Below are 25966 nucleotides of genomic sequence, written 5' to 3'. Positions count from 1 at the left end.
ATGACGATGGTGGCAGCAGCAGCGGGCCACGGCGGCAAAGAAGAAGATGAAGGTGGAGGCGGCGCAACCAAGGAGGAGGTGTGTGGCAACGGAGGCAGCAGCAGAGGAAGTGGCGGCCCAGGTAAGGAGCTGGGGGGTTGCGTGAGGGCATTGGGGGGCTGAAGCAGGGTTCACCATGTGAACCCCACTTTGGGTTCAGGGCCGAGGCGGGTCAGGGGCCCCCCAAATCTGCCCAAGCTGGATCAAAAATCAAAAAGCCTGGCAGAAAAGAACTGCTTTCACTTGGTGCTAAATGCTAACCAATAGTGGCACAAGTCTAACTTCCAAGGGGGGAGCATTCCACAGGCAGGGTACCATCGCTGAGAAGGCTCTATTATGGGTTCCTGAAGTCCAAAGTTTATCTAGTGATGTTATAACTAAAAGGCCTGCCCAGCAGATCTTGTCACAGACAGGATGATACCAGGAGATGCGCTATTCTGCTTTTCTGCACGTGCATTGTGCTAAGTTCCATTCACACTAATGAAGATGATATAGCTGTGTGGGCAGAAGCAGCTTTTTATAAAACACACACACAATTTTTTCCTGCTTTTTAAAAAATCAATTACTAATCTGCTGTGTAGTGATTATTGATTAAAGCCTAATTGCTGGTTCCTGTCATGACTTGTAAAACATGTTTTCAAATATATCGTTCTAGGTATAATTTTGAATTGGAAGTGTGTTAGGAGGGAGTTTATGTTTTTCAAAAAACCTTGCTAAAGTGGTGGTGACTGGAAAGGCAGAATGATTTTAAATATTTTTTTCTTTTCAAAATCCTTTCATTTAAATGTTATTGCACAAATATTTTAATTTAATATATACAATTGAAAAGGTTAGTGCTCGTTAGAACACTGATTAAAAAATAAAGGCAGTAATAAAATAGCCCTCATCAGACAGATAATAGTGGAACTGTGCCAAGTGGTGATAGGTTTACCTGTTTGTAACGGCACATGTGGAAACCACACCTCTTGGAAAGATGGAAGAGTAGTGCTAAGAGTTAGGTCTGGGTGTGCTGGTGCAATAGCTGCCCTGGAAAGGAAGTTCAGGACAAGACAGGGCTGCCAAGGAAGCTAGGAGCAAAGTAAAGCTGACTGTGCTGTGTGAGAACATGCCTCAGATTCCTTCCTGACTGCTCATGGACATCTGGGTGACATGCTCACTCTGCAGAGCAGGGGAAGCGGGTACCAGCCAGGATGAAAGCAGGGAACAAAACACTTGCATGCCAATCTAGGAGGCATCTCTCTCTTTGCAAAATGAGTGGCAACACAGCTCAGAGGCCTCTGGGACTTGCTGCAATTCATGTGAAATGCACTGAGGGGGTTGGAAGCAGTGTGTGTGTGGTAAAAAAATGTAACCTAATGCCATTGTATGTGCCTTAAGCAGGTGCAGCATTGTAAGAGCTGGAATGAACAGACAGTAACCCTAAGATAAGGTTGCTAGGCAAACCGCTGGCAACCAATCAAAAGTAACACGCTGGCTGAGGAATGCAAGCTAAGTGATAAAACTGTAGCGCGGAGGTTGCCCAGGGTCGACTCTGCTTTTGAGCGTGAGCTCCTTTGTCGAAGTGTTTGCAAACAATAAAATCGAGTTGGACCCAGGCTGAAGTTGACTCTCCTCTTTGGGGCAAATTGGACTAGCCTCCAGGGGGCAAAACTAGCATTTTGTGCAATATGTGTGTGTGTGTGTGCGCACGTGCGTGCGTGCACAACAGTGGCCAGGCACACCCACAACCTTTGCAAATCTGCGTGCTCTTCTCAATGTCTTGAACCCCGATTCTAATGCTCCTCTGTTGCCCGCCCCCTGCCTTGTCCTAGGTTTTCACTGAGGATGTATGACTCAGTCTATATCCAATCCATGTCAGTTCTGCATGCATTTAATCATAAGTCAATTTCATCCAATTTCTACATCATTTTGTAATATATATATTTTTGACCACAAGAAAATTCACATTTATTTTTGTACACAACTTTCCCTAACATACACATTTTTTATATCCACGTTTTGAGCCAAAAACTGCATTGCAAAATTTGGAGAAGTGCACAGTCGAAAGCACGGCTGTGTTCCGATCCACATATTAGTCCAGGGAGTGCAAATTAGGTCAGTTCACTTAAAAAGGTTGACCAAGCGAATTTCTCCAGCATCCTTGGTTTCCACTATGTTGTCGGTGGCCTCATCAGTGTATCCTGACAACGGTTCTCCATTGTGTGGTACGTTAGGGTCATCCAGATGAGGTTTTTATTCTGCAACCAGCCAGCTTCAAACTAGGGCTGTGGATCGCTTTGGGGCTGAATCCAAAAGCAAATCAGGGTGCTTCTGGGGTGCTTCATTGAGCTCCGAAGTGGATGAGAACAGCCCCAAGGTGGTCCAAAGTGAAATGGATCGCCCCCGAAGCACCTCAGTGCACATCGGAGATTCAGAGCCATTCTGATGCCCAGACAGCCTGTCTCTAAAATGTATCAACTTGCAAAAGATCAGGAAGCGGGCAAGGAGGAGGATGGAGAGGGGAAGGAGGGAGGGGAGAAATTGTGAGCCTTGGCAAATGGCAACTCTAGTTGCCAGATTAAGGCTGACCTTAACCCAGCAGTCTCCAATCAGTGACAGTGGTGGTGGAGGGCAGGAGGATGCTGTATTTAACAGGAGATCTGCTGCTTTCGTTTCACTGTGTGAGACAGGTGGCTAACTAGATCTGTGTAGTGTGTGTGTTCTACTGCAGCTTCACTTGTCATTCTTCTTCCTTCCCACCCAGCCCTTCTCAATTCAACTATCCCTGTTAGTCTTCCCTTTCTTTCTTTGCTAGATTCTTTATTTAAAAACAAACAAAAAGCCCATGAAAGTACTTTCCTTGCCTTGTTCTTTGGCTCCCCCCCACCCCCGTCCTTCTCAATTCCTGTATTCCTTCCCATTTCAATTCTTATCTTTCTAATAAGGGTGTATGAACCCCAACTTACCGGGGTCTGCTGGGGGGTCTGCAGGGGGGGAGGCGATAGGGATGCACGAAAGTCACTTACCTGGTCTTGCAGCTTGCTTCGCAGTGGGGGGGAGGCGCTTCGCTGCTCCCCCCGAAGTTCAGGCCGGGGGGGAGGCTTCCTGCCTCGCCCAGCTGAAATTCAGGCCGGGGAGAAGCGCCCCGTCTCCCCGGCCTCGAACTTCAAAAAAAAAAAAAAAACTGCCCCTGTGATAGGCTACATAATGATTAACATAGCCTATCACGGCTAGATCTGCAAAGGCAGCCATGATAGGCTATATTAATCGTCACGTAGCCTATCACGGGTGACTTTGAAAAGAAAAAAAAAAGCACGTACACAAATGGCGACCCCCATAGGGAGCCGCCATTCGCGTTCCTTATTTGGTCCCTGTAGTCTACATAAAGATTTACGTAGACTATGGCGAAAATAAGGGCAACGCTATTTGCGTTGCCCTTATTTTCGCCGTAGTCTACGTAAAGATTTACGTAGACTACAGCGACCAAATAAGGAACGCGAATGGCGGCTCCCTATGGGGGCCGCCATTAGCGTACGCGCTTTTTTTTTTTAAAGTCACCTGTGATAGGCTACATGATGATTAACGTAGCCTATCATGGCTGACTTTGCAGATCTAGCCGTGATAGGCTACGTTAATCGTCACGTAGCCTAACACGGGGGCGTTTAAAAAAAAAAAAACTTTCGAGTTTGCGGCCGGGTGAGGCAGGAAGCCTCCTCCCCGGCCTGAATTTCGGCCGGGCAAGGCGGGAAGCCTCCTCCCCGGCCTGAATTTCGGCCGGGGCAAGGCGGGAAGCCTCCCCCCCCGGCCTGAACTTCGCGGGGGGTGCAGCGAAGCGCCTCCCCCCCACCGCGAACAAGCTTCGACGAAAGGTAAGTCACTTTTGTCCACCCCTAGACTACAGGGACCAAATAAGGAACGCGAATGGCGGCTCCCTGTGGGGGCCGCCATTTGTGTACGTGCTTTTTTTTTTTTTTAAGTCACCCGTGATAGGCTACGTGACGATTAACGTAGCCTATGACGGCTGACTTTGCAGATCTAGCCGTGATAGGCTACGTTAATCGTTACGTAGCCTATCACAGGGGCGTTTTTTTTTTTACTTTTCTTGTAATGGTGGCGGCAGCAGCCAGTCAAAAGACCGGCTGCCGCCGCCGCCCCTGACGAAGACCTGCCAAGCCGCCACTGGGACCCGCTGCCGGGAGGGACATTCGTGAAAGGTAAGTCCCATCCCGGGGGGCAGGGGGCGGAGAATTTCTCCCCGAACAACCTTCGGAGGACCGAATGCGTTGGCACTCGGCCCCCCGAAGTTTTGGGGAGAAATTCTCCCCCATCCCTAGGAGGCGATCCGTTCTTCCCCCTGGAATCCTGCCCGGCCAGCTCCGCAGCCAGTCCGTGGAGCTGCCAACCAGGCCAATACGCAGCAGGGCCTCCATCTGCTGCCAGGCTGCTGCGGACGCAAATGGCATCCTGCATAAGGGACGCCATTTGCGTCCCTACTCTAGGCCGTGATAAGCTACGTATATATTTACATATATATTTACATAATTACATATATGACACCATTTGCATCCCCGCTTTAGTCGTGATAGGCTACGTAAATATATACTTAGCCTATGACAGCCTAGCGTAGGGACGCAAATGGCGGCTGCTATGCTGGCTGCCATTTGCGGCCGCAGCAGCCCAACAGCGGACAGACTGGATAGCCGACACAAGGTAGGTCCATTCTGGGGGGATTTTGGGGGTGGGGGGGTAGTCTGTTCTGCCACGGACTCTGGGGGGGGGCGAATTCTTTAGAATCCGGCCTCACTGGAGTCCATGGCAGATTTCTCCGCCATCCCTACTTTCTAAAAAACAAACAAGCAAATAAACCAAAACTGTTTCTCTTCTGTTAGGCTTTATAGCGTACTCCCTTCCCGCCTCCCCGCTTAGCTTGTCAGTAGTTTTTCTTTCTGTATCTCCTTTTCTTTTGCTCACGTGTGTGGGATGAGTCCCAGGCTTTTCAGATGTCTGACAGCTCCGATTCTGAGTCAGAGTTAAAACTGTTAGATCAAGGCATGGTGGGTGGACCCTCCAGAGCACCTAGATGCTGGGAGGGTTTCCTCTGATGACCTTGACAAACAGAGGGTACAGGCTGAGTCTCTGCCCCCTCACTCCACTGTGTGAATCCACGTTTCGGAGGAGGAGGAAGAGGGGCATGACTTAAGGGATGCTAGGGTGTGTTGCAAAACCAAGTGGGAAAAATTAGGGGCAGGGCTGACACTCTGCCTGGATAGCCACTCTTGGAAGCCAATGTAGGAAGAAGCCACCCTAAGGGAGGGGCATCACTGCAAAGAGCTGCCTGCAAACTGCCTGCAATGTCTGTATCCACTGGTTCATCTCCTCTGCTTAGAGATTGTTGATTAGTTGTTAGGGCCTGAGGCAGTGTGAGAGTTTCCTTGAATCTGGATTTGTAGAGAGGATAGTCTCTAGCAAAATAAAGTTGTATTAGCCTGAAGCTGTGTCTATTGTGGTGTTGATTGTGAAGGGAAAGGACCATCCATTTTTGAAGGTGTACCGTGTCCGTGTGCAAAGCACTACACACAAGTCCACACAATATTAGGGATGTCAGAGAATTTCTCCACGAATCTCGGGAGGCCGAATGCCAGTGCATTCGGCCCCCCGAAATTGGTGGAGAAACGGTCTGCCACCCCGCCGCCCCCCCCCCCCAGGACGGGACTTACCTTGCTCGAATGTCCCTGGCGGCGGCGGTGTGGCGGCGGTGCAGCGGCGGCTGTGGATGGTCTTCCGACTAGCTGCCACAGCCGCCATTTCCAAGTAAAACAAACAAACAAACAAACAAACGTGATAGGCTACGTAAAGATTTACGTAGCCTATCACATCTAGATTTTAAAAAAACACTGTGATAGGCTACGTAAATCTTTACGTAGCCTATCACGGCTGACTTTTGGGGAAAAAAATAAAGCGCGTACGCAAATGGCGGCGCCCATGGGCGCCGCCATTTGCATTCCTTATTTTGGCATGTGTAGTCTACTTAACATTTATGTAGACTATGGCGAAAATAAGGGGAACGCAAATAGCATTGCCCTTATTTTCGCCATAGTCTACGTCAATGTTTACGTAGACTACACGTGCCAAAATAAGGAACGCAAATGGCAGCGCCCATGGGTGCTGCCATTTGCGTACGCGCTTTTTTTTTTAAGTCAGCCGTGATAGGCTACGTAGACATTTACGTAGCCTATCACGGTTGACTGCAGGGACGCAAATGGCGGCGGCTATGGCTGCCGCCATTTGCATCCCGGCAGGAGAGGAGGTTTCACGGCCGGAGGTACGGGGCACCTCCCCCCCAGCCAGAATTTCGGAGGGGAGGGACGGGGTGCCTCCCCCCCCGGCCAGAATTTCGGGGGGAGGGACGGAGCGCCTCCCCCCCACCGCGAAGCAAGTGTCGGGATCAGGTAAGGGACTTTTGTCCATCCCTACACAATATAGTGGGCAAAGCACTACACATTCATTATACATTTTATACAATGTATAATATATAGTGGGCAAAGCATTACACCATTTGTTTGTATACTGTGGTCAAAGGAAGCCCAATATGAGGCTTCTAAGGGGTCTTGGCGGGGGCAGAGGTGTTGGTGGGACGAGCAGCACCAGTAGGCAGGCTTAGGGATGGCAGAGAATTCCGCCACGGACTCCAATGAAATGCTGGGGCCCGATTCAAATGGTGAATCTGGCCCCCCGGAGTCTGCCACAGAACGAAAGACTCACCTCCGCCACCCGGGGGAATCCGCGCCGGCCGGATCCTACCTGCCACCGGCTGTCCACTGCTGTCCGCTGCCGCCTGTCCCATCCACTGCTGCCTGTCTTTGGACACAAATGGCGTCCGGCGTAGAGAACGCCATTTGTGTCCCTGCCTTTTGCCGTGATAGGCTATGTAAAGATTTACATAGCCTATCACAGCAAAGAGCAGGGATGCAAATGGCGTCCACTACACCATTTGCGTCCCTGCCTTTTGCCGTGATAGGCTACATAAATCTAGGGGTGGGCGGATCACATACCTAGTTCCGTTCTGGGGCATCTGCTGGGGGGGGGGGAGGTGATCCGTCCTTCCCCCCGGAATCGTCCCTGGCCGGTTCTGCTCTGCGGGGAGTCTGCGGAGCCACCAGCCGGCTCCAGCCACTGCCGGACTTCCGGCCACGGCTGGTCTGCAGACACAAATAGCATCTGGTGTAGGGGACACCATTTGCATTCCTGCTCTTTGCCGGTTCTGCCAGTAAATATTCACATAGCCTACAGTATGCACAATCTAGGCAAAATTAAATGCCAGAAATATTCAGTCCAAGGGTAAAGAGCCAAGCATATGCCTAAATCTCTCCCACCAAAATGCGTAAAGTGCTTAAAGATGGCTGTGTCCTGCCCAATGAATTTATGTCAGAAATTAAGCGGTTTAAGGGAAAGGATGCTCATGTAAGTGGCTTGCATACTGCCCCGTGTGCTACATTCCGTGCCGCCAGTACAGCTAGGGAAAATGTGCATGGGGTTTCTATGCATGCCTCCCTAGCCGGATAGGGAGCTGCACATGCCACAAGATGCTCTGCCGCAGAACATGTTTTTCAAAAGCTGAACTCCTGGTGATTGGCTGTTGAGGAAGGGAAGTTGCGGTTCTTGTATCAGGCTCCTTTCCTCACCAAACATCAGATGGGATTTTAGCTGCTCTGTGCACTCCATTGTAGCAGGATGCTTGCTGTGATATAGCTAAAATTTGATACTTTGTTTGTTTGTTTTGCTAAGACGTGGAGTAAGCAAGCTAGTAAGCAAGCCACAGAAGCTCCTGGAAAATGCTGAGGAAGAACCAGTTCCAGAAAGGAACTAACTATGGATGGAAAGTGCAGTAAGGCTAAGGGTGTGATCCCATGTACGCTTAGAAATTGGCTGGGGGAATGCTTGGAGTAACAGGACTTTTTCCTGTCTAAGCGTGCATAGGACTTAACTTAATTAAGTTTTTATGACTGCGACACCCTAAAGGCTCTTTCAGACAGTATGTGAAAGTCACAAGATGTGAGTCATATCTTAAGCTACATAATGGCTTTTAATCCCATGTAATGTTATTTGGTTTCTTTGCCAAGTTGGTACATCAAGAGTACCAGGAGTGATATTTTGGAATTCAGTAACAGTGGCAAGACTGTTGATGTGGGGCAGGGGTGGGGGCTTGACCCAACTCCTCCTCCTTTAAAAGAATGGTTGATTAAAGTATGGACATTGGCACAATTATTTCTATATTTATGGTGATGGCAGATGTTTTGTGACTTTTTGAGTAAATAGTACTTTTTAAATTGAATTTATGAGGAAGAGGTATAATTTGTTACAATGCTTGCTTGGGACAGGTATGTCTCCACATGTGTGTGAACCTACTTCTGTATCTGGGGAGTAAGCCCTTCAGGAACAATAGATGAAAGGGTGAGTTTTAGTCTGACATGAGGGGAACCTCTCACCTCTTCAACCTGGGCTCTATTCCTGCCAGACAACAGTGTGCTGTCAGTCTGGCAGAGCTGGCTCAGAAACTAACATTTTACCAAATTAGTTTTACCAAATTAGCAGGAGCACAGCATGAATAACTTTGGGGGACTTTGGTTTAGATAGTGGAGTGTCACCATAAGGTTCCTGAGAAGGGAAATCAGAGCCGAGCCTTCAGGACTTAACCCAGGGAACAGAGATAAGGGGCAAGAAAGACCAAACCATGGTCAGGGTACCAAAAACTATAGCAGAAATGAGGGGAAGAGTGGGAAAGTGGGTGTGAACCAAGGGCAGCTGCACTTCAATGGACTGAGGAAGAGGGCAGAGTGATTCAAAAGATCAAGCAGGGGAGAAAGGAAAACTGATTTATCTTTAGCCTGCTGAGAAGAATGGGGAAAGGAAGGGGCGAATTTTCAGTAGCAGATTAAACCCTAAAGGAAGGTAGGTTGGGTATTCCCAGGCCATAGTAGGCCATGCACGAGACAGGAGTGCAAGGATCGGCCATTTCCAGAGTGCAACAGAAATTCCTTGGGGCAAAAATGGGCATTCAGCCAGGAGGTTGGAGAGCCATGAGCAGCATGGATGCAAATCAGAACCCTTTCCAAAAGGAACACTTAGTCCAGGTTGTTATTGTTGTTGTTGTTCAGTCGTTCACTCAGGTCCGACTCTTTGTGACCCCATGGACCATAGCACGCCAGGCCTTCCTGTCCTGCGCTCTCTCCCGGAGCATGCTCAAGTCCATATTCATTGCATCACTGATGCTATCTAGCCATCTCATCCTCTGCCATCCCCTTCTCCTTTTGCCTTCAGTCTTTCCCAGCATCAGGGTCTTTTCCAGAGAGTTTTCTCTTCACATTAGGTGGCCAAAATATTGGAGCTTCAGCTTCAGTATCTGTCCTTCCAGTGAGCACTCCAGGTTGATTTCCTTTAGGATTGACTGATTTGACCTCCTTGCAGTCCAGGGGAAGAGTCTTCTCCAGCACCACAGTTCGAAAGCATCAATTCTTCGGTGCTCAGCCTTCCTTATAGTCCAGCTCTCACAGCCATACATTACTACTGAGAAAACCATAGCTTTGATTCGACGGACCTTTATCGGCAAGGTGATGTCTCTGCTTCTTACTATGCTGTCTAGGTTTGCCATAGCTTTCCTGCCAAGGAGCAAGCGTCTTTGAATTTTATGGCTACAGTCACCATCTGCGGTGATCTTGGAGCCCAAGAAAATAAAATCTGTCACCGCTTCCATTTCTTCCCCTTCTATATGCCAGGAAGTGATGGGGCCAGATGCCATGATCTTCGTTTTTTTAATGTTGAGTTTCAAACCAGCTTTTGCACTCTCCACTTTCACCCTCAACAAGAGGCTCTTTAGATCCTCTTTGCTTTCTGCCATTAGGGTGGTACTGTCTGCGTATCTGAGGTTGTTGATAATTCTCCTGGCAATCTTAATTCCGACCTGTGATTCATCCAACCCAGCGTTTCTCATGATGTACTCTGCATATAGGTTAAATAAGCAGGGCGACAATATGCAGCCTTGTCGCACTCCTTTCCCAATTTTGAACCAATCGGTTGTTCCATGTCTGGTTCTTACTGTTGCTTCTTGGCCCTCGTACAGGTTTCTCAAGAGACAGGTAAGGTGGTCTGGTATTCCCATCTCTTTAAGAATTTGCCACAGTTTGTTGTGATCCACACAATCAAAGGCTTTAGCGTAGTCAATGAAGCAGAAATAGATGTTTTTCTGAAATTCTCTTGCTTTCTCCATGATCCAGCGAATGTTGGCGATTTGATCTCTAGTTCCTCTGCCTCTTCGAAACCCTGCTTGTACTTCCGGTAGTTCTCGGTTCGCATACTGCTGAAGCCTAGCTTGTAGGATTTTGAGCATCACCTTGCTGGCATGTGAAATGAGCACAATTGTGCGGTAGTTTGAACACTCTTTGGCGTTGCCCTTCTTTGGAATTGGAATGTAAACTGACCTTTTCCAGTCTTGTGGCCACTGTTGAGTGTTCCAAATTTGTTGGCATATTGAGTGCAGCACTTTAACAGCAGCGTATTTTAGGATTTTAAATAGCTCAGCTGGAATACTGTCATCTCTGCTAGCTTTGTTGTTAGTCATGCTTCCTAAGGCCCACTTGACTTCACTCTCGAGGATGTCCGGCTCAAGTTCAGTGACTGCGCTGTCATGGCTATCAGGGACATTCAGATCTTTCCTGTATAGTTCTTCTATACACCTCTTATTGTATATTCTTTCCACCTCTTCTTAATTTCCTCTGCTTCTGTTAGGTCCCTGCCTTCTTTGTCCTTTATCATGCCCGTCTTTGCACAAAACGTTCCCTTGATATCTCTGATTTTCTTGAAGAGATCTCTAGTCTTTCCCATTCTATTGTTTTCCTCCATTTCTTTGCATTGTTCATTTAAGAAGGCCTTCTTGTCTCTCCTTGCTATTCTGTGAAACAAAACTGTGAAACAAAACTGTGAAACAAAATGGAGGCATGTGGACAAAATGAGAGTGCTCTAGGAACAAATCTGAACTTCGATTTGTATGTGTTTTTGTGCAATGTAAATATTTTTCACATTTTTTGTATTGTTTATTTTCTATGGGCAGTATCCCATACTGATCAGATGCTAGCAGGCCATCCCACTAGTGCAATGGGAACCTAGCAATTCCAACGGCAAGCTGAAACAAGCTGAAATGCTTGTTTCTGGAAGGGCACTCCACTGACCAGTCCCATTCTGGAAATGAATGTTTCCACTCATTTCTGGTGTTATTTTGGGAAGTGCCACTTCACCATTGTGGAAGTGGTGGGTCCTAGGAGCGCAACGGGACCAGTGGAGGTGGAACAGCTTCATTGGATATGAGCCTATATTTTTTTAATACAATTTTTAAAGTTACATTTTATTTTATCAGCATTTAACCAAACATATAACCCTCATTTAAACATATTAAGGACACCATGTTTAGACAGAAAAAGGTCCCACAACTACAAGCGTTCTCCAGTCAGCCATGTTGGCTGAAGAATACTAGGAGCTGTAGGGCTTTTTCTGCCTAAACATGCATAGGACAGCATCCTAAGCTACTCTTTATTTACAGTTTGGGCTGTGATCTTATGCCCACAGGGATGCCATTTCTTTGGGCAAGTTAGCAGAAACTCTTAATGAATTTGTACCAAGTGATTTTCTGTATCCATACTTATACACAAACTGTATTTCTTCTTCTGTTTTTAATCTGCGCAGAGAACAATGGTTACTGGGTGGATTAAAATGTTGTTATTTCAGGAATTGTCTGTACTCAGAATCTATTCCAAGCAAATTATCCTAGCTCCTGGTCAAATGTAATCAAAATGTGGTATAATACACAGTCTAATTTCAAGTATGGTGTTGGGGCAGTTGACCCAAAGAAAGAAATAGCTCCCTATGCTCAGTTATGAAGAATATACATCAATATCTGGCATGTAATATGATAAAGTAAGAGAACTGTTGAAATAAATGCACAGAATATCTGATCTTGAGGCTATTTGAGTAACCTTCTGTTATCCTACCTGCATGAAGCTTTGTAGTATAGATAGGTTGGGATCTAAAGAGCTGTTAAGGTCTGAACCGCATATATATGCACACATCCATGTTTCTTCTCTTCTCCCTCTGCTGAGCCCAGTTCATTGTGGTCGAGAGAAATGAAGACTTAGAAAAACCTATTGCATGCCTGGAAGAGCCTCTGTTGTTGAGATTCTAGTCTACCAGTGAAATAAAACTACTTCAGTGTAAACAACACACCTCTGATGATTACATCAGAACACAGCTTAGGGTGTTCAGTTATCATAAAAGGAACAATGACAAGTACATCTTGCCTAATTCATAACAAGGCACAGTTGGATAATAGGAGCAACTCTGCATGCTTCCAGACACTAGGAGGCGATAATGTCCTGCAGCTGGATCACTTTCTATTTTTTGCTCCCCCCGCCCCCATTCTTCCTCCTTTTGGCTCTACAGCAAGTATCATGCGGCTCTCTCCCTGAAGGAAGCAAGTAACCATATCATGCTTTTGCTTACTTACACTCACAGACCCAGCTGAAGAGGGTGATTGTAGTTAAACAACATTAGGTAGCCTTCTCTGATGATATGTATAAAAGCACTAATAAGTAAGTTGATTTAAATTTCTTTTAAACTGGCTCTAGCCTGCATTTGTTGCCTCCAGTACTAAATACTGTGTTGCCACATTTTCTCTGTATAAAGCAACTCTGCTGTAAGTCAAACCAGACTTTCCAACAGGCACAAGACTTGTAACAGACCTAAATATTAACTCTGCCCTCTAGTCTACCTAGATAACACTGTGTATGTAACACTGTGGCCTATCCATCAAATCCGTCGCATTTATACCTGTATGCCTACCAATGCAATGTACTAATAGGAAAGGAAAGGTTCCTCCTGTGCAAGCACCGAGTCATTGCTGACTCCTAGAGGGACGCCGCTTGCGCTGGCGTTTTCATGGCAGACTATAGCGGGGTGGTTTCCCATTGCCTTCCCCAGTCGTGACTACCTTTCCCCCAGCAAGCTGGGTACTCATTTTCCCGACCTCGGAAGGATGGAAGGCTGAGTCGACCTGAGCCGGCTACCTGGGCGCCAGCTTCCGTTGGGATCCAACTCAGGTTGTGGGGATAGTTTTGGTTGCAATACTGCTGCCTACCACTCCGCACCACACAAGGCTCATAATGTACTTAATATCATGCATCAAATGTCCACCAGCAGTTTACACTGGGCAAACAAACCTATATTTCAGGCCGCTCAATGATCACAAATTGGATATAAAGAGCAAGAACACTAACAAATCATTGGGTGATCATTTTAATCTCTCCGGAACACCTCACTGTTCCTAGGAAAGCCAAATCATGTGGATGCCTGGAACTAGGGCTGGATCATTTCAGATGGTGTGTAGTGCCCTCTCATTGGCCAGTGCCCTCCCAGCTGGAGCCCATTACACAACAAATTATATGTGTTGCTTGTGCTCCAGTCGCTTGCATAGCATTCAGCAGCAGCAGGTCCAATAGTTTCTTTCTGGTGTTCTATCTTCCTGCTGAAGGGATCAGTGAGCGTGCACACATCTCTGATTTGTCCCCTGTGTGCCTACTCCAACCTTATAGACTGCAAGGCAGGGTGTCCGGGAGGAATGCTCTCCCTCATTCCCCCAATTTTGTCCTGAGTGGTTCTTCCAAGTCAGTCAGGACCAAGCTGTTTGTTTGTGAGTGAGGAGGGTTAGGGGACCCTCCCCCGCAAGCATATTTGCAGGGGTGGGGGTGGATGCAGCTCCTCCTCACCAGCCACCACTGCACTGAATATGAGACATTCATATAGAACTTTGACTGCATTAATCTGGGGTTTAATGAAGATTCTGGTTTCTTTACACACTAAAAAGGTTCTGCATAACTTGTAGTATGAATGTCCCTTTAAGAACTTCAGAATGTTTCCTCTTGTTCAGCTTTTAACTGATGTTTCCTTGTTATTTTCCCCAGTTCCAACTCAGCATCTGATGAAGTAGGTTGTTGCCTATGAAAGCTTATGCCATTTTAAAATAAAAAGCTTCTAAAAAGTTACTCAGGGTGCCATCAAACACATTTCTTTATATTTATACCATTCTATGATAGTGTAATTATAATAATTTCTGTTCTGGCCAAGTCTTTAACCCTGCTTAATTTCTTTTCTTCTGTGAATAGCTTGTTTGGCATAATTCAGAACAAGTTGGATGTGGATATGCCTTCTGCCCAAAGAATACATTCCTGTTTTTTTACCTGTGCACTTACTGCCCTGTGTAAGTGTAATTTCTAAATAAAATGTTATTAGTTTGCCTTCTTCATGAGCCCATATACACGCAGGGAGCTCCTCTGTCCATTCATTTCAATTATGGAAACATCTCTGTGTGCAAAAGAATCCGTGCCCCAGTCTGCTGCTCAACAGAAGTTCTTTGGAGTAGGAGGAGTTCCACTTTAATATTGGGCTTCCAGCACCCATAAGAAATAGCTGAATTGTAACTGTTATAGCAAACCATAATGTCTACATTACAAAGGAAATGCACCATTTGTACAGTTGGTATCATGAACAGGCTTGTAGATATGGTAGAAGAATAGTTAAGGAACTATTTTTTATTTCTGATTTTTTGTAGCACTGAATGTTTCCAAAACACAAAACGTTACTCTTTGGGGATTATTTTTTAATGTTTTGTTAACATTTTGAGGTTTTTTCTAAAAGAATAAATAATCCTTGATATCCTCAATACCAAATATTTCCCCGGTATTTTAGGGTTTTTTCCAATAAGGAGAAATATATACTTTTATAGGTATTTCCATTAAACTGATTATCAACTGCAGCATGTAGCAATAATTTTAGAGGTCATAAACACTCTAGAGCCATTCTACAATTTACCCCCAAAGAGGAGATTGAATTATAGACTGTATTGTTTTAGACTGAAGGTGGGCAAAACATTTGAGTGATGGAGTGTTTATAAATTTGGAAGCAAAAGGGGACACCCAAAAACAATGTAGGGTTCTCTGCCCACTTAGGGGATTCTATGGGTGTGCAGATGTACATTAGTTTGCAAATGAAAAAAAAAAAAAACACCTTTACAAACACAACACAAATGATCTAGGAAGGTCCTACAGAAGGTTGGGAGTGTTAGGGAAAAGGGGGGCAACATGCAGAGAGAAATGTCCTGCTTGATCCCCTCGTACCACAGAGAATCCTAGAGATAGAGACTGACAAATCTGTTCCACATTCTAGTATGCTTGCATTTTGCACAAATTTGCTTCATCCTTGTTCCACATCAGTTTGCAATTAAAAAAAAAATCCTCATGAAAATTTGTATGGATTTTTTGCACATTTTCAGTGAAGGTTGGTGGTTAGTCTGACTGGTGGGTGGAGGGAGGGTCACAAGAGACAGAGCCAAGGGGGTCAGAGGATGTGGAGCACGCTTTGATTCCCCAAGACTCAGCAACCCATACTACAGAAAGGGGAAAACTGAGGCACAAAACATGCAGTGCAAAGGAGGGGGCAGGGAAATCACTCAGCCACACAAAAGTACTTCTGTGGACCCATGTTCTTGTGTTCCAGCAACAACTCCCATTTCACAGAGATTCAAGTGACTTTAACAATGATAATGATAATACTGAAAATAATAGGTGATATCCTCAGAGCCACACAGAAAAACAGCTTTTGCTGCACAGGAACAAGTTCTGAATGCATCACAAAATCCATGCCTTTGTATATCCATCTCAAAGCATCCACCAAAGCAGGCCTACTCAGAAGCAGCACAGTACAAAATTCCAGATTATGCATATCTCACAGGTCAGGAGGACTGGATTGCCCAAGAGAAAGCACGGGCAGCATGTTCTGTATGTATCCACAGTCCATCCATGTAATAATAATAATGATGATCCCTTGGAAAGCCGGCAGGAACCCATGGTAAAACACACAGACAATACCCCCTCCATCAGACACGCAAAGGCATACACTCACAGACACCCCCTCCTTCACCCCCCAAGGCATTCACACAAGCATGCACACATCCCCTTGCCCCAGCATTCACACACACAGACACAGGGCTTATCTACATTGTGCCCGCCATTGCAACAAAGTCGGGGTCCTGTCAGGTTAAACGCACTCACATTAAAACGTGATTATCCACACTCATCCATTTTCCCTATTGTGGTTCTTGATCGAATGCACGAGCTCAGTTCACACTTGAACGCTGTGCTGTTTCCCTGCTCTTAAAGATGGCGGCTCTCACTGGAGGAGCAGAAACTCTGCCTGTTTCTGCTGATTCCCTGCCCACCATCCCTCTCTTCCTGTATCCCTGTGTGTGTGTGTGTGTGTGTAGGGATGGTGCGAGCATCCTGTTGGGGCTCGAAGCCCGGTGAGACCTTGTCCCTTGCTGCCGCTGTTTGCTGCCGCCACTGTTTCAAGTTGCCATCTGTTTAAATATTCATTTGATATCATTCTGCCTGATATCAGAGATCCAGCACTGCTTAAAATGGCATATTGGCTTATCTGCTGCGGAGGTTTGCAATCTTTTTCAGCTTGTGGGAACATCTGGAATTTTGAGAAAATGTTGTGACCGCTGTCACAAAATGGCTGTCATGGCTTTGTTGCCAGTTATAAAATGGCTGTTGTGGGGGAGTGGCAGGTTCAGTGGTCCAGAAACTACAGGTAGTATAGAATATAGCTGCTAGAATGCTAACTCGGACTGGACATTATAAGCATATTAGTACTTCACTGGCTTGCAGGCCATTTCTGGCCCACTTCAGAGTCCTGGTTTTGACCTTTAAAGCCCTTTATGGCTTGGGGCTGCAGCATCTGGAGAACTGCCTCTTCCCTATTCAGACCCTGAAATAATCAACGAAGCCCTTCCAAGCCCCCCCCATGCTGAGATATGGTGGGTGCCCCCCCCAAAGGGCCTTTTCATCAATGCTCCTAATTGATGGAATGCCCTCCTCTGAAAGGCTTATCTGATCTCTGCTTTAATGTCGTTCTGGCCCTGAGCAAAAGCTTTTCTATTCTCAGAGGCTTTTTAAATATATTTATTTATTTATTTATTTATTTATTAAATTTATTAATCGCCCATCTGACTGGTCACCCAGCCACTCTTTTTTAAATATAATATTTTCAATTCTTTTTTACACTGTTTTTCTAATGTGGGTGTTTATCCCTCTGGATAAATGTTTTAGGGATTGTATTATCTGTAGTTTGATATGGGTTGTGTTTTTTCTTGGTAATGTTTTTCTTTTCTGTAATTGTTTAAATGATGTTTTATAAAATTGTATTTGAATCTATGATTTGAAATTGTAATATTTTGTTAGTCACTCAGAAAACAACTGTTTCCCCAGTCTATGAATTCCATAAATTCATAGACAGATCACCCCCTAATACATTGTTCAATTCACTCTGAATTCGCTCATTTTCTCATTTTCTCTCAGTGAGCCAACTTACCCCACCCAGTCTCTCTCTTTCTTTCCAGATAATCACCCAACAGACATTCACAGACTTTATCTCCCTGGATCACTATTAGAGCTGGCGCAAATTGACAAGGACTTATTCGCTTTTGTTTCTTACATGGTTGAAATAGGCTGTTTTGAAATATGAGGTAAAATTATTGGGGGCAGCGGGGGATCAGATCAGAGCAGCATTCAAATGCAAAGAGACTTTTCCTGCCAGCCAGCCAGCTAGCCATTCTAGACTATTAACATCATTAATAGCCTTGAGGATGTTAATAGCCTTGAGTGGAATGGGAGAAAAATAAAAAAGTAGATCTACCTATTAATACTATAAAGGCACAATCCTATGAATGTTTAGACAGCAAAAACAGTCCTACAACTCCCAGCATTCCTCAGCTAGCATGGCTGGCTGGGGAATGCTGGGAGCTGTAGGACTTTTTTTTTGTCTAAACATGCATAGGTTTGCATCTCAAGAAGCATAGCTAGGTGCCACTGATCTGCACCTTGAAACTTTTCCCGACTGTAAAAAAAAATTGCTAGCTTTCTAAAACTTGTGTGTGATCAATTAGGGAGTGGAGTAATACTTTAAACACTGCGCCTTTTCCATTCACATTTTTTAAAAACACCACCACCATGCTAATGGTCAAGATCCATGACACAGATCTTGCTTACTCAGAAATAATTCCCAGTGAGTCCAATAGGACTGACTCACAACTAAATGTGGTGATTATGAATCACTGCAGCCATCTGCAAAAAAATTGACTGTAAGTGTTATTTCTCATTTGACTGATCAATGAAATTTCTGGCTGGAAACAATGGGGATAGTCCATCTCTGGCTAAATTTTATGGAACATCATGTTAAAGAGGAAGATCTCTATTGGAGATCTCACCAGAGAGAGCCTCCATGTTCAGAGGCAGTATACCTCTGACAGCAAGGGGAAGAAAGAGATTCTCCCTTCCCCCTCCACATTTTTGCACACGCACGCACATACAGAGCAGTAAGATCTCTTCTCTGTGAGATCATCACCCACTGGAGACAGCGTCCATGTTTGGAGGCAATATACCTTTGATTCCAAGAGATCTTTACCCACCCCCACCCACCCCAAAGCAATATACTCAGATCTTTTCTGTGCAAGATCACAGGAAAGCCTCCATGGCAGCTGTATATGTTTGACTGCAAGGAGAAGCTTATGCCATAATACATTTGTTACTTTTTAAAGTGCCACAAGACTCTTTGTTATTTTTACTAAAAGCAAAGAAAATTCCCCAAAGTTCATATTTGAGCAATACCTTTATTACACCAAACATACATTCTGGAACTCTTTTCCTTTCACATTTTTGAAACCAACATTGTGTCAGTGACCAAGTTCTGCAACTCAAGCCCTCTTTACTTAAGACATAAATCTCATTAAATCCAATGAGAATTCCTCCTAAGTACACATGGTAAATCTGAATCACTTACCACGTGTACTTGGTAGCCACTTGCATTCTTCAGCCTGCAAAATAACTTGCCCGTTAGTGTTATGCAAATAGAGCTGTTGTGGCGAACAAAGATCACAGGGGGAAAGAGTTGCCTAGGCAACCAAACAAAACTGGATTACAAATTTCTTTGTTGGTCATCCATCCCCTCAGGCATTGTTGTTACAAACAGCAAAACAGGTAGAATTCATTTACAGAAATAAAGATGGGTCTGATAAATTCTCTAAAACGTTTCTAAATGAATTACTCACCCAATCTCCTGAATTTTTGGTGGAATCATTGATTCAAGCCAGCCCTAATCACCACCCATATGCACACATACACAATCTTACTCTCCCTGCATAGCCTATCCCCACCATCTTTCTCTTAGGATCACCCCCAATAACCTAAATCTCTTTCTTTTTCTCACACAAATGCAACAAACACCCTTCTGTCACATCCATCCACCCATCCATCCACATCCTGTTCATTCTTCACACATGCAAAGGCACAGATCTCTCCCCCACCCCATTACTCCACAGCTAAAAACACACACACCTGAAAACCTTTTTTCCTCAGCTATATATAATCATTTACTCTGTAAAAAAAAATTAAAAAAAAATTAATAAGACTTTTCAGGGAAAAGTCCAATATATAATATTGTTTAGTCTTTGAAACCTTGATAAAACGCTGCGAAAAGGAGTAAGGGGAGGGAGGGTAAATTTAAAAAAAAATCTAATTCTGAGCTCAGTGGGACTCTCAGAAGCTGGTTCTTTGCCCATGAAATTTGGGAAACAAACACAAGAGGAGAAACCCATAGCTACTAAAGATTCCATAGTCCACTAAGAAGAAAATAAAAGCTGCTATCCTATACACACTTAGGCTGGATCTACACTTATCGCCTTTTTCCGCTTCCAATGAGGTTTCACCGCCCGCCTTTCACACTACGCAGTAGCCGCCTCGAATTGGAACCGGAATTTCCCACTTCCGTGCTCCCGCTTTCAATACCCTAATATCCCGGTATTTCCCCTTAATGTGCTCTGATTTTCCGCCTTCGCTACGGTATCCGGTCATAGTCCCCTCCCCCACCTGTCCATATGTGGCGGTGTTTGTATTTCCCTCTGTCCAGTCACAGCTCTCGACGGCCCCATGTCTTCTTCTGGCGACCAATCGCATAGCTTCCTCAGCAGCCCCCATTCCCTCAGCAACAAGCAAAGGGCTGGATGTGTGCGTGCTTTTCTGATCTTGGAAGCTAAGCGGGGTTGGCCCCGGTCAGTGCTTGGATGGGCGACCGACTGGGAATCAGGCTTCCTGCACTGAGCAGGGGGTTGTTGTATCCCTTCAAATGAGATTTTTACCTGCTCCTATCCCCTGCTCTGGTTGTTTTTTTAAAAAAAATTAGGGATGGCGGAGAATTTCTCCCCGAATCTTCAGAAGGCCGAGTGCCGAGGCATTCGGCCCCCCAAAAATGTTGGGGAAATTTTCCGCCGGCCCCCCGCCCCCCCGGGATGGGACGTACCGTGGCCGAATGTCCCTCTGGGCGGTGGGTCCTGGCGGCGGTTCGGCTGCGGTTCGTTGGGGGCGGGGGCGGCGGCCGGTCTCCCGACTGGCCGCCACCGCCGCCATTATAAAAAAAAAAAGTGCGGTAAAAAAAAAACAACACCCGTGATAGACTACTTAACGATTTACATAGCCTATCACGGCTAGATTTCCAAAGTCAGCCGTGATAGGCTATGTAAATCGTCACGTAGCCTATCACGGCTGACTTTGGGGGAAAAAAAAAAAGTGCGTACGCAAATGGCGGCGGCCCATGGGCGCCGCCATTTGCGTTCCTTATTTTGGCACGTCTAGTCTACGTAAACATTTACGTAGACTACAGCGAAAATAAGGGAACACTATTTGCGTTGCCCTTATTTTCGCCGTAGTCTATGTAAATCTTTACATAGACTAGACGTGCCAAAATAAGGAACGCAAATGGCGGTCCCCATGGGAGCCGCCATTTGCGTACGCGCTTTTTTTTTTTCAAAGTCAGCCGTGATAGGCTACGTGATGATTTACATAGCCTATCATGGCTGACTTTGGAAATCTAGCCGTGATAGGCTACGCCTATCATGGGTGTGTGTGTGTGTGTGTTTTTTTACTTTTTTTTTCGTGGCCGGGTAGACGGGGCGCTTCTACCCGGCCTGAATTTCGCCGGCAAGGGATGGGGCGCCTCCCCCCCGGCCTGAATTTCAGCTGGGCAAGGCGGGGCACCTCCCCCCCCTCGCCTGAACTTCGGGGGGAGAACCAAAGCGCCTCCCCCCCACCGCGAAGCAAGCTTCGAGGACAGGTAAGGGACTTTCGCCCATCCCTAAAAAAAATTAAGGTGTTATTAGGGATGGGGGAGAATTTCTCCCCGAAACTTCGGGGGGCCGAGTGCCAACGCATTCGGTCCTCCAAAGGTTGTTCAGGGAGAAATTCTCCGCCCCCCCGCCCCCGCCCCCCCCCCGGGATGGGACTTACCTTTCATGAATGTCCCTCCCGGCGGCAGGTCCCAGCGGCGGTTCGGCAGGTCTTCGTCAGGGGCGGGTGCAGCAGCCAGTCTTTCGACCGGCTGCCGCTGCCGCCATTACAAGTAAAAAAAAAAAAAACCGCCCCTGTGATAGGCTACGTAACGATTAACGTAGCCTATCACGGATAGATTTGCAAAGTCAGCTGTGATAGGCTACGTTAATCGTCACGTAGCCTATCACGGGTGACTTAAAAAAAAAAAGCGCGTACGCAAATGGCGGCCCCCATAGGGAGCCGCCATTTGTGTTCCTTATTTGGTCCCTGTAGTCTACGTAAAGATTTATGTAGACTACGGCGAAAATAAGGACAACGCAAATAGCGTTGCCCTTATTTTCGCAGTAGTCTACGTAAATCTTTACGTAGACTACAGGGACCAAATAAGGAACGCGAATGGCGGCTCCCTATGGGGGCCGCCATTTGCGTACGCGCTTTTTTTAAAAAAAATGTTAAAGTCACCCGTGATAGGCTACGTGATGATTAACGTAGCCTATCACGGCTGACTTTGCAAATCTAGCCGTGATAGGCTATGTTAATTGTTACATAGCCTATCACAGGGGTGTTTTTTTTTTTCTTTTGAAGTTCGCGGCCGGGGAGACGTGGCGCTTCTCCCTGGCCTGAATTTCAGCCGGGCGAGGCAGGAAGCCTCCCCCCCGGCCTGAATTTCGGCCGGACGAGGAGGGAAGCCTCCCCCCCGGCCTGAACTTCGGGGGGAGCAGCGAAGCGCCTCCCCCCCACCGCGAAGCAAGCTGTGAGACCAGGTAAGTGACTTTCGTGCATCCCTAGGTGTTATCCTTGCAGAATTGGGGCTTCTCCGCGATGTTTTTTTTCCTAATTGAGGTATGATTCAAATGAGAAACGTTACGTAGCCTATCACGGCAAAAGGCAGGGGCGCAAATGGCATAGCAGACGCCATTTGCGTCCCTGCCTTTTGCTGTGATAGGCTACGTAAATCTTTACGTAGCCTATCATGGCAAAAGGCAGGGACACAAATGGCATCTGCTACGCTGGACGCCATTTGCATCCAAAGAGAAGCAGAAGTGGACGGCAGAGGGCAGCTGGACGGACCAGACCTGCTGACGACCAGGTAGGGTCTGTCCTGGGGGGATTCTGGGGGGGGGTAGTCCATTCTGCCCCGGACTCCGGGGGTCCATGGCAGAATTCTCTAACATCCCTAATCACAACATGCCTGAAAATTCTTCTCTGAAAGTGCTCTGCTACCTTCCCTCCTAAGGGCGCAATCCTATGGGTTGTGCTCTGTGTACATGCAAGCCTCCAAATTGACAGGCTCGTGTATCCAATCCTCCTGAGCTTCATTTAAACTAGACAGGCGATTTCACCTGAGTGCAGAAGCTTCAGGGAAGGGGAGGGAAGGAGGCTGGAGTGGTGATAGGAAAAGGCATATGCCCGCCGCCCTGGTCTTCTCCCCTCCCCGCCCCCAGAAATGCCCCCTTTCCCCCATCTCCACATTCCATTTACTGAGCACAGACAAGTAGCCAGCCCAGTTCTCTCCCCGCTGGCTATGAGGGGGAGGGGGTGGTGAGTGCAGGCTCCTGCTTGGAGCTCACAGCCCTGTCTTTGAGCTCAGATCCAGAAAACTGAACAATCCTGCATCTGGGAGACATAGGATTGCTCCCTAAATCAATAATTAAAAAGTAATTTTAGCTCTATTAAGGGTGCAATCCTATGCATGTTTAGACAGAAGTCCTACAATTCCCAGCACGCCCCAGCCAGCATAGCTGGTTGGAGGGATGCTAATAGTTGTAGGACTATTTTTCTGTCTAAACATACATAGGATTGCACCCAAAAACTATTAAGCTGTGCAAGCTTCAAAGTCATTCTGCATTATTTTTTAAGAACTGTACTTTGACAATCAACATATTGCATTGCTCTGTGATTTCAGAGGGAATATACTACAACAATTGCTAACACCTTACAAAGAAGGCCCACCATGTGGAGACTTTCCTAACAACTGTGAGGATAAACTCTGCAGTAAGTTCCTGCAACTCCTGTGGATAGTATTAATCCTCTTCTGAATTAGTAGCGGTCAGCGTACTAAATCACTTCAGAATCTCTTGCGAAGCTCATTCCTCTTTGGGGTTCATGGCCTGTCCTTGTGAACTTCCCAGTGGAGGTGAATTCTCTCATTTACGGACTGCCTAGGACCATATTTTGAGTATCTGCAGAACGAACCTCCTGTGGGAACAGAGCCTTAAGCAAGGCCACTTCGGACAACGAGGGAGATTGTATCTAACACTTGGCCATCCACCAATGGAACAGAAACCATTGACAAAGTCAATTTCCCCTTCCCCTTGCAGCCTCCTGTGCACCCGTGAACCTGCTCCAGAGGGTTGGGGTAACCTCTGGAGCAGATTTCTGGTTTGTGCAAGGGGCTACAGACATGGAGGAGAGCAAGGGGAATTTCCATTGCACAGCCAGACTTCTGCTCATGTGACGGGATTTAACCCTGTTTAAATGAGTTACCAGTAAATGGGCCACAGTATTCTGCATAAGTTTTAGCTTCTGAATATTTTCAAGGACAGGACCTGAAAGATATTTTGAATCCTTAGCGTAAATGAGCTTGATGTAAGATTAGTGTGCATTTAAATAGTAAGATTTAAATAATGGTTGGATTTTTCACTTTTGCATCTAACTTTGATTTCCTTTTATTCCTTTCAGTCAGCTTGTGCAAATATGTGAACACTATGAAAGGCTGTGATTCAGTGCTGAAAATGTTCAAAAACCCTTGTGATAAAGACTTGTTTGGAAACAAGTGCCAAGCCGCCTGTAATTGCAAAAACCCAACAACTGATCTTGAGATAAATGAAGATAGGAATTCAGCATTAGGATGAAACCTCCCCCACAATTTTCTCAAATTGGTCAAACTATGGCATGTGACATTATTGGCATTAAAAAAGCACTTCCAAAAGTATTTTTTTAAGAATTTCCAAAGATTCTTTGGGTAGAGAATGAGCTAAATTTATTAACTCTGAAGTCCACTTTTTGTTTGCATTTATTTATTGTTGTGCTTTACAAAGTGTTTTGAACAACTTAAAGCTAAATTTTTAATTACTGTACAAATAATTCCAAATTCTAACTTCACAATTATGTAGGGATGTACGAAAGTCACTTACCTTTTCACGAAATTTGATTCGAGGTGGGGGGGAGGCGCTCCGTCCCTCCCCCCGAAATTCTGGCCAGGGGGGGAGGCGCTCCATCCCTCCCCCCTTAAATTCTGGCCGGGGGGGGAGGCACTCTGTCCCTCCACCCCAAAATTCTGGCAGGGGGGAGGCGCTCTGTCCCTAGCCCCCCCCCGAATCCTGGCCGGCCGGGTCCGCAAATGGCGGTGGCTGTAGCCACCGCCGTTTGCGTCCCTGCAGTCAGCCGTGATAGGCTACGTAAATATTTACGTAGCCTATCACGGCTGAGTAAACAAAAAACAAAAAAACCGCGTGTACGCAAATGGCGGCGCCCATGGGCACGTTTTTTTTTTAAACGTACGCACGTTTTTTTTGTTTTTTTTTAACTCAGCCGTGATAGGCTACGTAAACATTTACGTAGCCTATCACGGTATTTTTTAAAAATCTAGCCGTGATAGGCTACGTAAATCTTTACATAGCCTATCATGTTTTTTTTGGTTTTTTTACTGGAAATGGTGGTGCCGCCGCACCGCCACCAGAGCCGCCGCCACCAGGAAGATTCACCCAAGGTAAGTTCCATCCCGGGGGGGGGGGTGAGGGGGGCAGACCGTTTCGCCACCGATTTCGGGTGGGCCGAATGCACTGGCATTCGGCCTCCCCGAGATTCGTGGCAAAATTCTCTGACATCCCTACAATTATGTAGAAACAGTACCTCACTTCATGTGCTACTTATGTGATGGGGTCCACATATTGAAAGGGATAGTAGGATTATCCCTACCTCCAATGTTGTACAGCTTTCCCAGCCCTGACAACCAGAGAACTATGGGTGCCACATGCTAAGAAGATTATGGACAGATTGGAACAGGGTCAGGGGTATGGAAGATAAGTTCTGGAAAAAAAAGGTTGAAGGAACTGGGTATGTTTAGCCTGGAGAAGAAAAGACTGAGGAGACCATGATACACTCTTCAAATATCTGAGGGCTATCACACTGACTGGGTTCCCATGACATGTTAACCCATCATGGGTGACTGCCCTTGATGGCTTAGCATGTTGTGCGAACCTGGACCGTTTTTATCAGGGTGTGTTGTTTTTCCCAAACAACCCACCCTGATAACCAATGATCTGCAGTAGGGTTTGTTTTACCCATGATGGGTTGGCATGTCATGCAAGCCCAGGCATGCCAACCCATCACATGGGTCAAGGGCATCAGGCAGCAAGCCGTTCAGCAAGAGCAGCAGAAACCTCAGCCACTCTTGCCAAGAGGGGCTGCAGTCACCGTTTCCAGTGGCGGCCAAGCTGCTACCCATACCTTTTTCCCTTTGTTAGTAA

General features: G+C 46.2%; 1 protein-coding gene across 1 annotated transcript; it reads left to right on the top strand.

Annotated features, from left to right (window-relative positions):
- Positions 1-24349, top strand: LOC146358882 (cysteine-rich venom protein Cau1-like). Its single transcript, XM_084808360.1, has 4 exons — positions 1-78; positions 14223-14317; positions 23401-23489; positions 24177-24349. Exons 1-4 carry the CDS (start codon positions 1-3, stop codon positions 24347-24349), a joined length of 435 nt encoding a protein of 144 aa, XP_084664486.1.
- Positions 24350-25966: the final 1617 nt, after the last annotated feature.

Source organism: Heloderma suspectum, chromosome 1 (assembly GCF_057233095.1).
Source record: "Heloderma suspectum isolate Gila_16-S chromosome 1, 16-S_ref, whole genome shotgun sequence".
NCBI classification, from domain to species: Eukaryota; Metazoa; Chordata; class Lepidosauria; order Squamata; family Helodermatidae; genus Heloderma; species Heloderma suspectum.
The sequence above is the reverse complement of the archived record's forward strand: the minus strand, read 5'-3'. Positions and strand labels throughout refer to the sequence as shown.

What these genes read in the sequence shown, in the direction of transcription:
- LOC146358882 (XM_084808360.1), top strand. Translation starts at nt 1, where the DNA reads ATGACGATGGTGGCAGCAGCAGCGGGCCACGGCGGCAAAGAAGAAGAT. An exon ending in GCGGCGCAACCAAGGAGGAG is followed by an intron (nt 79 to 14,222) that starts GTGTGTGGCAAC and finishes TTCTGTGAATAG; the next exon opens with CTTGTTTGGCATAATTCAGA. An exon ending in CTGTGCACTTACTGCCCTGT is followed by an intron (nt 14,318 to 23,400) that starts GTAAGTGTAATT and finishes CTGTGATTTCAG; the next exon opens with AGGGAATATACTACAACAAT.